Below are 17,861 nucleotides of genomic sequence, written 5' to 3'. Positions count from 1 at the left end.
CATCTCTGCATAATAGCCAATACAAGTAAAACCCACAAAGACTATGTGTGTGCTTGGAATCCAGGAAAATGAATTATGAAAAACTAGTTGGCCTAACACAATAAATTCAATAGTGTGTGCGTTCTGAGTGCACTGTATGTTCATCGTGCGTGCCGTGTACATGCATCGTGTGTCAGACACGCAATCTACGCTCTTGTTAAAGGTATTTCGGCCTCCTAAAATGAAAATAAACCACTAACCAAAATTAAAAAATAGAAGACAAAGAATAGAAGAAAATTTGTTTGTTTGTCTGTTTTTTTTTTCTTTTTGCTACTAAATTTATATTCTAATGTTTAAATTGTAACAATGAATTAAAATATTTCTATTTATTAAGTTTTAAGAATTGACCAAGCTACCGCATGTTAAAAAATGAATACATTTAATAACCAACTATACAAAATTAAAATAAGTAATTCCATTAAAATATGATAATATTAAAAAATTAAAATAAGTAATTCCATTAAAATATGATAATATTAATAATTTAAAATAAGTAATTCCATTAAAATATGATAATATTAATAATTTATAATAAGTAATTCCATTAAAATATGATAATATTAATAATTTATATAAAATGAGATCATCGAATCATTCTTAATATTGAATTCACATAACAATCAAAAAGTAAAAATCCAATAAAATAACATTATTAAGTCATATAATGAATATTAGAAAATTGAAGTTGTGACAGGGTATACAATTACTATAAAGAAAATATAATCTAATTATGTATAAAAAAAATGTATCAAATTTTTATCATATATGTGGCCCTATAAATATAATTTCATCTCTGCATAATAGCCAATACAGGATAAAGAATTAAAAACCACAAAGACTATAGGTGTGTTTGGAATCCAGGAAAATGAATTATGGAAAAATAGGTGCCCTAACACAATAAATTCAATAGTGTGTGCGTTCTGAGTGCACTGTATGTTCATTGTGCGTGCCGTGTACATGCATCCTGTGTCGGACACGCACTCTACGCTCTTGTTAAAGGTATTTCGACCTCCTGAAATGAAAATAAACCACTAACAAAACTTAAAAAATAAAAGACAAAGAATAGAAGAAAATATATTTGTTTGTCTGTTTTTTTTTCTTTTTGCTACAAAATTTATATTCTAATGTTTAAATTGTAACAATGCATTAAAATATTTCTATTTATTATTTTTTAAGAATTGAGCAAGCTACCGCATGTTATTAAATGAATACATTTAATAACCAACTATGAAAAATTAAAATCAGTAATTCCATTAAAACATGATAATATTAATAATTTATATAAAATGACATCATCGAATCACTCTTAATATTGAATTCACATATATATAATGGGACTAATCCAATCCGCTTCTTTCTTATTCATTATATGTAACAGAATCATATCCCTCATTCTTACGAGACTCAACATACATTTCCTAATTTCCTTAATAGGAAATTGTTAACGGAATTATATATTTTTTTTATTTCCTAATTTTGCCGATCTGGTTCTAATTGAAGTCTTGTTAATGGAATAAGTTTTATGTTACACCTTTATTGTATCTCAAAAGTTCTTATCTGATTAATGCGCGCGTCACTTTGGTAAATGATTGATAAATTTTTAGGAAAGCGAACCTAGTTCAAACTTGAAGGTGGTAACCAGTTTTTATCCTCTTAAGCCTTGTACAGTTGTACTTGTCAAAGCAAAATATAGCCAACAATCTGGAAACCAAGTTGTGTCATGTGGATTGGTCAATATATATAATCTGCTTTGAATATACCTAATTTTATGAAACCAAACAGACTAAAGAAGACTTTGTAAAATATGTACTTAGTCAAAGTCGGATTGTTTTGATCATTATTTTGTCTTTATCACTTTGACTAAGCATCAAGAAACAAGTATAACTACTATATATATTTATAACGTAGTGTGTAAGTGACTTTGGCTTTAATTTGCTGCCGTTGACTCTCAACTCAGAAGGCAGAGGCTAAAACACAATAGACAGCCAAAGTCAAATAATTAGTATGGCACTAAGCTAGATAGTCTACACTCCAGAAAACAATTCTGATGGCATTATAAAATCGTTTCAGCAAGAACAACTGTACATCAACTACTCCTTGAAATGGCTAATTTGTATTCCTATGTCTATGCTTTGGCTTTGCTTAGCAGCTTAGCTACTCCGGCGCTTTGCGTAGCCGATGATTATAACAAGAAACATAATGTAGCCCTCTTTGTGTTTGGGGACTCAATCTTTGATCCTGGCAACAATAACTACATCAACAGCACGGCCGATTTCCAGGCTAATTTTTGGCCGTATGGCGAGTCATTTTTCAAGTACCCAACAGGGAGGTTCTCTGATGGTCGTCTCGTGCCAGATTTTATTGGTAAACCTTTCTTAGCCACCTAATTAATTAATTCTATATGTATCTTTAAAAGGCTGATCTTCACTAATATCGTTTGGTTACACAGCTGAGTTTGCCAAGCTACCACTGATTCCGGGGTATTTCCAGTCAGAGCAAGTTGGATTTATTAATGGGGTGAACTTTGCATCAGCTGGTGCTGGTAGTCTTGTTGGAACCTTTTCTGGTTTGGTGCGTTATGTTCCACGCAATAGTGATTGATCTAACGTCATGAATTTGATTCTCCCGTTGTTAATACTCCGGTTACTCCATTATTTCGAGTTAATGCCATCTGTGGTCCTTCGAGTATATGGTTTTTGTCACATTTAGTCATTAACTTTTAATTTAATCGTCCGTGGTCCTTCAACTTTTAAATTTCAATGAGCGTTGTCCCTTCAGAGGTGAAGTATGGGCAAATTCGTTCATTCAAAAGGACTAGGATTTGTTAAATTTTTAAAATTGAAGTACCACCGCTAGTTAAAATTTGATAGTTGAAGAAGCATGAGTGATTAACATGAAAGTTGGAGGACCACAACTAGTTAACTTAAAAGTTTAAAACTAAACGTCGCGAAAACACTATACTCAGAGGAACTCATATGGCATAAACTGGATCGGATTATTTAATTTCTATTTGGTTTTTCTGCAGGTAATTGATCTCAAAACACAACTGCAGTATTTCAAGAAAGTTGTAAAGCAGTTGAAGGGGAAGTTAGGGGACAAAGAATCAAACAAATTGCTGTCCAGTGCTGTGTACATGTTTAGCATTGGTAACAATGACTACCTAAGCCCCTATGCCACAAATTCCACCATCTTTAATTCATATACTCAGGAGGGATATGTGGACATGGTTATTGATAATTTTATCGATGTTATTAAGGTATGTTTTAATTTATTATTAGTCATGACATTTTGAATCTTTAGTTTATTACCAAATACTATATTAACACTTTTCTATTTCAACAGGAAATATACAAGGAAGGTGGAAGAAAATTTGTCATTTTTTCCACAGTGCCTTTAGGCTGCTTACCATATTATAGGGCTCTAAAGCTTCAACAAACAAATCGAACCGGGTGCCTGAAGAAATTCCGCGTCTTGGCAGATATGCATAATAAGGCTTTACCAAAAAAACTCGTCGAGCTAAAGAAGGCATTACAGGGATTTAAGTATTCCTACTTTGATTTCTTCACGGCTATCACTGATATAATTGATCACCCATCGAGATATGGTACGTTAATGCATTGATATACCTTTGATTTGTGTATGGATAAATACTTACAAAGATTTATGTTGTCTATGATTTAAGGTTTCAAAGAAGGAAAGACAGCATGTTGTGGTAGTGGTGATTATAGAGGATTGTCCAGCTGTGGGGGTACAAGGGGGCAATATAAAGAGTATGAGTTATGCAAGGATGTTGGGAGTTATCTGTTTTTTGATAATGTTCACCCCACAGAGAAGTCCAACCTGCACTTTGCTACATTACTTTGGAATGGAGACTCCAACGTTGTCCGGTCTTGCAGTGTGAAATCCTTGTTTGAACTTGTCTAGATTTATTTTATAACTTCATTTGTGTGCAGAAATGAAAATAAAACCTCTGCTCCTTTCTCTCTGCATATTTTCTCTCTGATCTTCAAGCTAAGAAGATTTCTTGAATGGACAGCTCAAAATATGAAGATTTCCGTCCACAAAAATTTTAACCACTGATGAAGCTAAGTAAAATAGCATAAGATAGGCAACCAAAGGGGTCTAAAACCTTTAACCGTTAACCGAACTGAAAGTTGTACTTCCGAATTAACCGAATCGAATTTTTTTGTCGGTTAACCGATTAAACATAAATTTTAAAATTCTAAAACTAACACCTAAAATAATAAATCCAATTAAAATAAAATGCATATCATAGTAAATTCATAACAAAATATATAAAAACAAAATGCAAAAACATCCATAACTTCAAATCTTCAATCCAAAATCCAAAGTCTAAATATCCATAGTCCATAGTCATAATACAAGCAATTTCATATACAAAGAATCAAAGATTATAAACACACATCCATAGTCCATAGTCCATAGTCTTCATAAACACCTTACTCACAATTCACAAGGTAGGTTCCATTGCATTCCATGAAGAATCTAAAAAATAAAAGACCAAAAACAAAATTAATATATTAAAATTTTCATTTGGGTGATGAAAGTAAAATTTATAAAGAAAACAAATAAAATTTACATACCATTTTCAACACTTTCAAAGTCATTTAACTCTTGAAGTTCTTCAAAAACATCTAACGAAACTGTTGAATTTTGAATCCAATCTTGATAGCACACAAGAGCTTGAGCCATTCTAGGAGTTAAAGAACTCCTAAAGGAATCAAAAACACGTCCTCCGGTACTAAAGGTAGACTCAGAAGCAACCGTGGATACTGGAATAGCTAGCACATCTCGAGCCAACAATGACAAATAAGGAAATCTAGGGCTATTAACTTTCCACCACAACAAAATATTAAAATCATCCTTTACTGGCTCCGTAGCTTCATTGAGATACTTATCCAATTCTGACATTCGATCCCCAGCATTACCTGATTGAAGTTTGTGCCTTACAAACTTCTCTTGCATACGTTTTTTCATCCTAGCTTGGCATTCTCCTATATTCGAACTAGATGTTGGAGTGGAAGTAGATGACACATCGTCATTTGAAGGCTTATAAACATTAAGCAATTCATAGACCGCATCTTTAACCTTCTTTGTCATTTCCACACCTTTTGGGCCCTCAAACATATCTTACAAAGCAAACTCAACATAGCAAAACTTGTGTCTAGGATCAAGAATAATGGCAACAATAATCAACATATTCAACTTGTCAATGTTCCCCCAATATTTGTGAAATTTATCTTTCATCTTCATTGCCATTAAACTAAATTCATTTTCATCCGAAGCTTTGCACTCTCTCAAAAGACAATCAATTTCACATATCTCATCAAACAAGTAATTGGAAGTAACATAAGAAGTCCCGGAAACTCTATTTGTAAGCTCATAAAAGTGTTCCAAGAATTTTACTAAATCCCTAACAACATTCCAATCACTTTTAATAGGTATACCATCCCCCGATTCAAGATCATCTTTAAAATTCTCATCTTGTAAATCAAACATATAGAAAGCTTTTTCAAATTTTTGAGCACAATTTAGCATCAAATATGTTGAATTCCAACGAGTACTAACATCAAGGCACAACAAACTTTTGCTTTCTATATTCTCACTTTCAACACACTCTTTAAATTTTTGCAATCTAGATGGAGATTGCCTTACATATCTCACCGCCCCTCTAACACGAGTAACCGACTTATTCAAAAGTTTCAAACCTCCATTCACAATCAAATTTACTATATGTGCAACACACCTCATATCATTCACAATCAAATTTACTATATGTGCAACACACCTCATATGCATATATTTTCCATTTACTATATGTGCAACACACCTCATATGCATATATTTTCCATTCAAAATATTTCCATGCTTACTCCCAAACTTTTTTTTTCCATTCAAAATATTTCCATGCTTACTCCCAAACTTTTTTTGCAAATATCCAATAGCACCATCATTTGCACTTGCATTATCAACCGTAATAGTGAACAATTTATCAACCCCCCAAGAGAGCAAGCATTTTTCAATCAATTTACCAATAGCATCACCTTTATGACTTGAAATTTGACAAAAATTTAAGACTTTCTTATGCAAATTCCAATTATCATCAATAAAGTGAGCCGTGAGACACATGTAATTAATTCTTTGCAGATATGTCCATGTATTCGTAGTTAAACAAACTCTATTACATGAATTCTTCAACAAATGACTCACTTTGATCCTCTCATCTAAATAAAGTTGATAAACATCTCTTGTGATTGTTCTTCTTGAAGGAATGTGAAACATAGGACAAGCCACTTGAACAAATTCCTTCAAACCTTCACTCTCCACAAATCTAAAGGGTAGTTCACACTTCACAATCATATTTGCTACAAAATGTCTAAATAAAACTAACTTACATAGCCTTCCCTCTAAAGAACTCTTTAAAAACACGCGCTGGAGCCCGTCCACGAGCCCATCCACTTTCGTGGACGGGTTCATGGAACTTTTTGGAATTTTTCCACGAGCTAGTCCACGTTTGTGGACATGTGTAACCCCTCGGTTTTTCCGACAAAGTTAAGGTTCGAAAATATTTTTTTAAGCTATGACATTTATGAGATGATCTCTCGGTACTTCAGAAGGATTGCTATAAGTGAGACTAGTTATTAATAAAGCTGCGATCTACGTACCGGTCACAAACCGTAAAATTTTTAAGGATGTATATACAGTTCGAATTTTCCTAGAAAATGGATTATTAAGTATGATACGATTAAGCCTGAACTTTCTATTTAGTTCAAGTGGAAATTTAAACGGACTGTAAGAGTGAAATTGTTACGGACCTTCGTACCTATATTTCGCGAGATACCGAAAAATTCCCAATTTTAGCGGTTATCGACGGGATTATTTTTAGAATAATTTTGGTATTGAAATTTTCCCGAATTAAGTTATATTCCTCCGAACTTTTATCTGATTTAATCCCTAACTAGCAAAGGAGTCTTGCTCTACAAGGCACACCATAGGATTGTGAGCAAAGGAGTCTTGCTCTACAAGGCACACCATAGGATTGTGACAAGTGGCATCCCTATTTGCCACATGGACCATAGGATTGTGACAAGTGGCATCCCTATTTGCCACATGGTAATTAAATAATTAATTAATGGGAAGTGTATGGGTTACATGGTAATTAAATAATTAATTAATGGGAAGTGTATGGGTTAAGCTAAGCCAAGCCTACACTCCAAGTCTTCCTCTCTCTCTCCCACACACCCATTCTAGAAAATTAGAGAAGGAAAAAGAGAAGGAAAAATGTCATCTTCCTCTTGGATCCAAGAACTCCATAGCCATGTTCTTCAACACAAGTGCTTCTATAATAGGTAAGATTTCGGTTTTATTCGGTTAATATGGCTAGAATCCTTCCTAGAACTTAAGTTTAAGTTAAGGATTCATGAAAATGTGGCTATTATGGTGATTTTGTTTAGGATCTTCGGTGAAAAGTTTGAAGGAGAAGATCACCATCTTTCTACGGTTTAAAAATCTTCTTGGGAGGTAAGGAATCCCTTAAGTAAGCTTAGTCACTTGAAGGTGATCAAATGCTAGTAAATTATGTGACTAGGAATTTTACATGAAAATTAGGTGTTAAGTTTATGGATCTACAAGTTGGCTCAAAAGTCTATACTTTGATTTTTGGTAAATTTTGATATGCATGTTCGTAGTTATTTTATGCATGTATATGTTGTGTTAGGTCCATATATGCTTATATTTGTAAAAAGGGTGGAAGATCGGGTCGTTACAACCCCGTTCTTGCGGCCCAAAGTGGGCAGAATCGGATGGACGCGACAGTGGACGCGTGTCCACCGCGCGCCCATTGCGGAAAAATGGTTCGGCGCCTCGGCCGAGAGACCGGACGAGGGCACGGACGCGCGTCCGCTGCGCGTCCGTGGGCGTCCATTTTCGTCGAGAAATAGCGAACCAGCGGACGCGGCTCGGACGCCTGCGTCCGCCGTGCGTCCGCTGGTGCGGACTCGTTTTCGACTCGTTTTTTACCAAACTTTTCCCCGATGTTTTTAATCCCGAGTGTTATGATGTTTGGAAGGCCTACGGGCAACCGGGTAAATTTTTGAAAGCTCAAATATTATTTTTGTAAATTATGTTCATTAACTTGGGGAAAAATTGCGTTTTAAGAAATAATGTAACTCTCGTTACTTGGATTTTCATGGTGGAAAATCATTGACCAATATGTGAATGTTGGAAGCACAATTGAACAAGCATGATAATTTTGAGTCGTCATGTGAATATACTGATTAGTGAGATGTCTTTGTATGATTAATTCATACGGCAGAGCAAAGCCTATTCGCTGAGAGAATAGTGAGATGTCTTTGTATGATTAATTCATACTGTAGAGCGAAGCCTATTCGCTGAGAGAATAGTGAGATGTCTTTGTATGATTAATTCATACTGTAGAGCGAAGCCTATTCGCTGAGAGAATAGTGAGATGTCTTTGTATGATTAATTCATACTGCAGAGCGAAGTCTATTCGCTGAGTGAGAGAGTTATTGAAAGGTTTTGTATGATTAATTCATACTGCAGAGCGAAGTCTATTCGCTGAGTGAAAGAGTTATTGCGACGTTTTGTATGATTAATTCATACTGTAGAGTGAAGTCTATTCGCTGAGTGAGAGAGTTATTGAAAGGTTTTGTATGATCAATTCATACTGCAGAGCGAAGTCTATTCGCTGAGTGAAAGAGTTATTGCGAGGTTTTGTATGATTAATTCATACTGCAGAGCGAAGTCTATTCGCTGAGTGAGAGTGTTATTGAGATATTTTTGTATGATCGACTCATACTGCAGAGCGAAGTCTATTCGCTGAGAGGAGAAGGAGTTATGGAATTATTGAGTGTTTTTAATAATTATAAAATCTAGTTACTCCGTAACTAGATCGCAGAATAAAAGGTCGTAAGTCCTGATCAGTAAAACATGTGTTGTGAAACTCTCTATTTTGAGTTAAATGATGGAAATACTCGGAAATGAAAGTTTTGCAAACTTGTCTGAAAGGACATGAAAATGTTTTGAGCGGGAGTTATGCCATTGTATTTAACTGAGAAAACTTTACGTGATTTAACTTGTATACTCTACTATACTTTCTTTTATTGATAATATGGTTACAGGTAGATTTTCAACTTATGGGAAAAGCTACAATTTTCTGAGTATTATGTTGTTTTGAAACCTTTGTTTACTTTCGAGTGACAATGGATTTCCTTACTTAGCCGTCGCGCTAACTACACTTCGATGTGTTTACAAATGTTGTCTAGTATGGGCTCCTGAAACCCGATGAGCTCTGAATAGGATGGAAGTCAAGGTTGAGGACTACCCTATCCTAAAATAGACACCCTGGAAGAATTATTTCCATACGTATATATTTGTATGTTGACATGGTTATTTGAGATTGTAAGTTTAGCCTTAGCATTTGGGTATAGGAGAGATACCTAAGCGTGGCGGTAACACCCAGTTTTCTGCTGGTTAAACGCTTCCGCAATGTATTGTATTATTAGGGATTTTGTAATAAATCCAAGTTGTGAAAATTGGGGTGTTACAACATGCTCGTGGACCCTTGCACTCCGATTTTGCATTTTTGGTCTTAATCAAAGTTTAGCCCTTGAAGTTTCCGTTCCATGGCCACTTGAATTACCTCATTTGGACACTACTAGCTCAATATATGCTCAAATTACCAAACTATCGCCGAAATGCCCTTAAAATTACAGCTTTTGCTATCTTTCACAAATGCAACCACAATTAGTCCTTGTGCTTATCTTTTATCAAAATGAGCTATTCTAAACATGTAATAGGCTCAAGGGACTCCATTTATAGCACAATATGTCTCTTAAATACCCCACAAAATGTAGTATCTTTGGCACTTATTAAGTGCCTAGCGATTTTTTTCAATCATGCGTGGCACACATGCTAATTCCTCGGCATGTGTCCCCTTTTTACTCCTAGAAATAGTGCATTTAATGCCTTAATGAGGAGACTTTTGGGACTTTGGAGCCTGACCTATATTTGCTAGGGAACATCCGGCCCCATATCCTAGCTTCCCGAGCTCATTTCTTAAACCAATAGGCAAACTTATATGTATAATTGCACAATCCAAACTCGAGTGCATTTACCAATTCGTACATCCCAGTGCATTTACCACATCATTTTGTGCATATATCAATTTGTACATCTCAGTGTATTTACCACATCATTTTGGCGGCGTCCATGGGGAATGGTACAAACAAGTTACGTATTACACTTTTACCGATCCCAATTATGTATCCATATTTAGATTTCTTTTAACGAAGCGGATGCTGAAGAAAGTAGTTCAGACTTACGGTCCCACTTGGGATCCCAGATGGACCTTAACCAAACTCCTCTAGGAGTCCACCCCCTGCAGAGGCTGTGAATACAATCAATCAGGGGTCCGCAATTCCGGTCATCTTGGGCCAGGCTCTACATTCGTTCGCTTTCAACTCGACGAGATTACTAGATCTAACCTTCCAATGGTGGCAAAACTCACCTCATTTTTACGCACCGACTTAACCTTATCATCTGATCCCAACTATGTATCCACCACCGATGTACACGCCAGCCCCGACCGTTCTAGAGGTGTTGCCTATACGGGGGGCTGAGAAAAGGGAACTCGAGCTCTGTCGAGCATATTTTGAGCATAGAGGGCCATCAAGATAGCAGGAGCCCTCCTCTCGACCTCGTTTGCCAGTTCAGACCCAGTTGGGTTTGGGGGAGAAGTGTTAAATGGATTCAAATCCACAACGAAGTGCCTTCGACAGAATTCAACCCCCTATTCATGACCGTCTCGGTGTCCAAGCAGAGGTGCGAATGTATGTTGATGGAGGGGGGATTTCGAAGAGAGCAATGCCTCCAATTCGCGGCATCAGCGAAATCCTTAAAGGGAAGTCTGGGCTGAACTTTCTAGAGGGATTGTAAACCATGTACAACAAGAATTTAACAGTTGGAAGAGGGAACATATGCCTCAACTAGCCGAGCCTAGCACTCCTCTGTTAGCAACCCCATTCATCGTTGACGTTATGCAGGAAGAACACCTGATTGACCTGCGGGTGCTCAGGAATAAAAATTATAATGAGAGGTCCGATTCAAAAGAGCACATTAACTCTTACTATAGAAACATGCTAATGATGGAGGTTTCCCACACCATTATTTGTTGGGTGATAGTTAGAAAATCTCGTAGTATAACTACTGTTTATGTGGGCTGGATAAAAGACGGAAAGAAGATTGAAGGGGTCTATGACGTGTGCAAGACACTACCTTAAAAGTGATTTGCCAGAGGCCGGTCGCTTTCGAATAGCAAACACAGATAAACTGCGAACCTGTCTTAGAATGCTCAAACGAGAGAAAAAGAGAGAAGAGATGATGATTGAAATTGTAATTTAAGAGCATAGAGGAGACGGGTATTTATAGTCTCTAAAATAAACGTCTCCCAACAACTCAGAGGTTGAGAAGAAGTAGGCCACGAAAATTTAAGAGATCAATTCCGATTCACATATTAATTCTAGACGAGATAATTTAGCGAAAAAGTCGGAATTAAAATAGAAGGCTCGTAAAAAAATTCACCACACCTCGCAAGCATGCGAACCGATGAACAGAACCGAGCGAGCGGGCGGTGACAGCGCACGTGTGGGGTTCCCCCTTTCCTTTCTCTCCAAAATACTTCAAATACTCAAAAAAGAGTTGTTATTAAAAAAGAGGGAAAAACTCTCTCATGAAAGTAATATGGGACAAGAGTTGATGGGAAACTACTCCTACTTGAATGTTATCTCCAACAATCTCCCACACATTCAAGTTGGCGCTTTAGGAAAAAATGTATGAGCAAGACTCGAGAGTTGATCTTAATGTCAGTGTTTGAACTTGAACTAACACGTAGTGACTTGAGTAACTTTCTTCTCAGAAGTGAATTATATCTTGAACTTATTGAAAAGAGAACTTTTGAACTCAAGTGCACACATCAGCCCTTAAAATGCAAGTTCTTTGGAAATCAAACTCTTTGACTTTAGATCCACCTCTGTGTAGTCTTATATATTATTTAAGAACATCTCATGTTAAGTTCCGTATGGGTGTATATATAAGTCTTTTCATGATTGTGTTTAACCACGAATGTGGTATCCATCATGAATTCCTTACCTCACAACCTTTTAAACCCATCTCCTTAATGTATCAATGGTGGTCTTTCTATTTAAGCCCTTTTATGAGAGGATATGTGATATTCCTCTTAGGCTTCACATATTCTAATGTGAGTACTCCATTCACAACTAACTGTCGTACAGACTCATGTCTGACTCTTATGTGTTTTCTTTTTCCATTATAGACACTACTCTTCGCCATGCATATAGTAGTTTGTGAATCATAGTGTATGGGCACAGATGGTGTAGAACCACCCCACAACGGCACATCTGCCAGTAGGTTTCTAAGCCATTCGGCTTCTTGCCTAGCTAGATCAAGAGCTATAAACTCAGCCACCATTGTTGATCTAGCTATACATGATTACTTCGTGGACTTCCACGATATAGCTGCTCCACCCATAGTGAACGCGTACCCATTGGTGGAGCTTACATCATCACTGTCATTGACCCAGTTCGCGTCGCAATAACCTTCTAGGGTAGAAGGAAATCCAGAATAGTGAAGTCTCCAGTCGAATGTGCCTCTTAGATAACGCAACACTAATCATCTTAACGCATGCTAGTGGGCTTCACTTAGATTATGGGTATATCGACTGTGTCTATTTACTACAAAAGTAATATCGGGTCTGGTATAGTTCATTAAGAACATCAGACTTCCGATTATTTTCGCATATTTTTCTTGGGACATCCCTACCTTTGTAATTTTTTTATGGCTTTACGCTAGGATCATATATGGAGTTTGGGTCGGGGTCACCTCGAAGCTATCAAATTGTTTTAATAGCTTTTCTATGTAGTGACTTGTGATAACTTGTAGCCATATTCTCCTTTTATGACTTGTATTCCAAGAATCACATTGGCTTCCCCCATATCCTTTATGTCAAACCTATCACGCAATTGACCCATCAGGTCTACGTTTCTTTTTAAAGATCCATTTGCAGCCAATTGGTTTCGCCCCTGTTAGCAGATCTACTAGTTCCCAAGTGTGATTAGACTTAATAGAGTATAACTCACTTTGTATTCTTTCCAGAAGACATCATCAATCGAGCGCATAACAGCTTCGGAGGTCTTTGGTTCTTCTTCCAAAATTGGCCGATATACAAATTGATTAGAAATTTCATTTATATTATTCAACTCAGTTATGTATGTTATAAAGTTATAACCAAAGCTCATTTCAATTCGTTGTTTCTTACTTCTCCTAGGTTGATCAAGCTCATTCTCAATTTGAGAGATAGAAAGCGATATAGACTTGTTCCTTTGAGAGCTGTTTGAAGATAATTTGATAGGAAAGGCTAAAAGATACTTTGAGAGGAAAGACGTGTTCAACAAACTCAGCCTCTCGAGCTTTGCACATAGACCGACTGTCTAAGTACATAATCATATATGCAACACTATTTTCAGCATACCCAACAAAAACTGCATTTGAGGTTTTAAGCCCAAGGTTAGGTCTTTTAAAAGATTGAATGCCTACCTTTGCTAAGCATCCTCGTACTTTGAAGTATTTTAGGTTAGGGACATAGCCTTTCCACAACTAATTATATGGGGTTTTAGTATACCCTTTATGAGGTATTCTATTGATAATGTGATTAGCTGTAAGAGCAGCCTCACAAAGAATTCGGAGCACCTGAGCTAATAAGAAAAGCATTAATCATTTCTTTGAGAGTTATATTTTTCCTCTCAGCAGCACCATTTTGTTGAGGTGTATATGGAGCAATGACTTCATGAATAACTCCGAATTTTTCACAAAAGAACTTAAGAGAGAGAGAATGATATTCACCACCGTACCTCTATCAGACCGAAGTCTCTTTATGTTGAAAATTGTAATTTTTACCCCTCCATAATATGTCAATTATCAATGTCACTCCTGAATTATTAGTGGTGTAAATATTGCCCTTCAATTTTCAAAAACAGTACATATATTGCCCCTCCCTACCGACAGGAGGAGCAATATTTAGACCAATATAATAGAGGGGCAATATATGTACCGTGTTTGAAAATTGAGGGGCAATATTTACACTACAAATAATTCAGCGGTGACATTAATAATTAGCATATTATGGGGGGCATAAATTACAATTTTCCCTTTATTTAGCTAATTTTCTACTTCAGTTTTATTTATAGATCAAAAACTTTTGTTCTGCTTCATCTTTTGATCTTAGCAGATATATTTTTGAAAAATGAGTAAAATCACCTATAAAAGAAATATAATAACCCTTTTCTCCTCTAGTTCTAGTGCTTTTGAAATCTGCTATATCAGTGTGAATCAGTTCTAAAGCGCAAGTAGTATGACGATTCACCAAGGAAAAATGTTTTTTTAGCAAATTTTGCCTCAGCACATATTTCACATTGTGATAATGCTTCATTTTGCAAGTTTGGCAGCATATTCATGTTTTTAAGTCTATTCACACATTGTGCACCAACATGTCCTAGTCTACCATACCACATATCAAAAGACACATCAATATAAGCAGAAGCGCCAGAACCATCGACAAGATTATTGATAAAGGTTTCAATGTTTGCAAAGGTAAACGGAATCAACGGTAAACAAATAAACCCCCATAGAGGTATCCCTTCCCCAGATACTCCCCTCTACGAGTCATTATCATACATTTTGAGTCTCTGACTCAAACACCAGCTTGATACCAGCTCTAACCAACAAAGGCCTTGAGACCAAATTCCCTCATAGAGTTGGGTCATACATCACATTGGCTAAAGACAAGTACTAACAAAGTTTAATCTTTACAGTTCCTCTACCCCTTACTTCAGTCATACTGTCATTTCCCTTGAAGACTTGCTCTCTTTGACCTTCAGCAATTGGCTGGAAATTCTTGAAACACCTCTTGTTTGAGAATAAATGGCGAGATGCCCAAGTGTTAACAATCCACTCCTTAGACCCTTCAACGACATTTACCTCCAGAGTAACCACTGCGGCCACCACCTCTATCTCTTCCATCAGGTTTGCTTGGTTTCTGGTCACTCCTTGATTGCCCTTCTGGTCATTCGACCCCCTTTTGGTGGTAACACTGCGCAGCATGATGTCCATGCTTTCCACAGGCGAAGCAACCTCCTCCTTTCCCTTATTTTTGGTTCCTGTTGTTCTTGAATCGATTGTTGTTGTTGACTTTGAAGCCCTTCTTCCAATTTTTGTTTTGACATCCACCAACAGATTTGGACCTGTCACCTTTCACACTAGTTTCTATGACATTAGCCTTTAAGTTTTCAGGGAAGGATACAGACCTTTGTCGAAGGCGAAAAGCCTCTTCGATATTGATGTGATTAACCATTTGCTCCCAAGTGCAGTCTTTTGTTTCGTGTTTCATCTTGTTTTGGAATTCTACCCATGACTTAGGCAGTTTTTCAATAAGAGCATAAGTTTGCAGCATATCACTTACTGGAATACCTTCAGAGACTAGGTTAACTACCAAATACTCGTAATCATGAGCATGATCAACAATTGGCTTTGAGTCCACCATCTTGTAGTTCAGCCAGCGCCCAACCGTATACTTTCTGCGTCCTGCATCATTAGCGCCATACTTTTTCTGGATCATGTCCTAAATTCTTTTCGCGGACTAATAGCTAACGAATATTTCTAGTAGAGTGTTAGACATGAAGTGCTGTAAAATCCCGCGCACAATTTTGTTATCTCGTTCTACTAACTTCCTGGGTCATATCAGGTGATTTCGAGGTTGAAGTTTTGGGTTCGAGTGTTTTAGGATCAGGGGTTGCACCCGAGATTGTGACTTGAGTTTTAGTTTGGGTAGACTCAGTAGGAACAAGAGCAATTTGATAAGGGGATTGGTATAGCTCTGGGTCTGAGGTAAGGACATAGTTAAGCTCAATTGACTCAAAGTGGATTAGCATTTTGACAGACCACTGACCACCTACAGTAGTTGATGCCATTGAGAGGTTTGATCTTGGTAAGGTCGGAGGTAGCTTTGCAAACTTAGTTCGACATTTTCTTAGGAAATTGCTTTTAACTATAAGGTGATAATCAGAAAATGTCGTAGTATAACTACTGTTTATGTGGGCTGGATAGAATTGGGAAAGAAGATTGAAGGGAATATTGTGTGACGTGTGCAAAACACTATCTTAAAAGCGATTTGCCAGAGACCGGTCGCTTTCGACTAGCAAACACTGATAAACTGCGAACCTGTCTTAGAATGCCCAGATGAGAGAAGAAGAGAGAAGAGAAGATGATTGAAGGTGTAATTTGAGAGCATAGGGGAAACGAGTATTTATAGTCTCTGAAATAACCGTCTCCCTACTTCCAACCACATATCGTCCGCGAAAATAGCGGTAACAATTCAGAGGTTGAGAAGAAGTAGGCCACGAAAACACGAGACCCATTATGATTCATATATTAATTCTGGACGAGATAATTTAGCGAACAACTCAGAAATAAAATAGAAGGCTCATATAAAATGCACCAAACCTCGCACGCATACCGAACCAGGTGGGTAGCGACAGCGCACACGTGGGGTTCCCCCTTTCTTTTCCATCCAAAATACTTCAAACACTCAAAAAGGAGGGAAAAACTCTCTAATGAAAGCAATGTGGGACAAGAGTTTATGTGAAACTACTCCTACTTGAATGTTATCTCCAACATTATCTGCCGAGCATTCTTCTCCACTATGTCAAGAAGGGTCGCCGAGTGGTTCAAGTCATTAGAGCCCGGGTTAATCGGAAGTTTCGCTGAACTGGCGAGGATATTTGTGCAGAGATTTTCCATGTAAAAGGTTGTCAGACGTCATTTAACGCACCTGAATGACATCCCACAGTAGGATGGGGAGTCCTTGTCAGAATTTTTAGCTCGGTGGAAGAATGATGTCGGTTAGGTCGAGCCCATGGACGATCGAACTACGATCAATGTTCTTCATTCATCACTCCGATCAGGGACCCTGTACGAAGACCTGATCCTGCACTCGCCTCAGACGTAGGACTGCACTTGCCTCGGACGTATGAGGAAGCGCTCCGCCAAGTGACAGATTATGCCAATGCCGGCGAGGCCAATTCGGCGGGTCCAAAAGGCTGTGAAATTATTAGCATAATCAAAATTTAAATATAGTTAGAAAAAAGAAAGTTTCTCCATATCAATCAATAAAATAAGTGTGGGTTTATCCGTGTTGAAATTTACTGAAATAATGAATAAAGAAAGAAAGAAAGAAAGAAAGTTGAATATGTTGTTGATTAGTCAAGTTTGTCTGCTTAATTTTGTTTACAGACAAAAGCAGACAATGTATACATGGTCAAAGTCTCCGAATAATTATATTCCCGCAACTTGTGTCAATTGTATACCTACTTGCTCTGTATGACTCTCAACTTAAATGGCACAACGCCGGTAAAACACACTAAATTCCTAGTTTGATCCTGTCAAGAACATCTGTAGTTGAATTTCATTGGTGAATAATGGCACCAGTCCCTGTACATTTGTATAAAAATATTTTCTGAAAGATCCTTCCAATCTACAAGTTCAAATTCCCACAAAAAGAATAGAGTATTTTAGTGCAATAGGCCAAGCGAGACAAGTCAAGTCAAATAATTACTCAAACACTCAAGAAAACAGTTCCAAGTAATAGCATTATAATAAATTCATCCTAAACAAGAGCCACAAGACATCGAACCAACCATCCACTTCTTGGA

General features: G+C 37.0%; 1 protein-coding gene across 1 annotated transcript; it reads left to right on the top strand.

Moving 5' to 3' along the window:
- The first annotated feature begins 2,108 nt into the window (after positions 1–2,108).
- LOC116030797 (GDSL esterase/lipase 1-like) lies at positions 2,109–4,028 on the top strand. Its single transcript, XM_031273132.1, has 5 exons — positions 2,109–2,403; positions 2,489–2,610; positions 3,065–3,295; positions 3,382–3,643; positions 3,722–4,028. The coding sequence occupies exons 1-5, from the start codon at positions 2,142–2,144 to the stop codon at positions 3,961–3,963; spliced, it is 1,119 nt and encodes a 372-aa protein (XP_031128992.1). The 5' UTR covers positions 2,109–2,141; the 3' UTR covers positions 3,964–4,028.
- The last annotated feature ends 13,833 nt before the right edge of the window (positions 4,029–17,861 follow it).

Source organism: Ipomoea triloba, chromosome 9, assembly GCF_003576645.1.
Source record: "Ipomoea triloba cultivar NCNSP0323 chromosome 9, ASM357664v1".
Taxonomy (NCBI): domain Eukaryota; kingdom Viridiplantae; phylum Streptophyta; class Magnoliopsida; order Solanales; family Convolvulaceae; genus Ipomoea; species Ipomoea triloba.
Note: the sequence above shows the minus strand (reverse complement) of the source record. Positions and strands in the feature narration are given on the sequence as shown.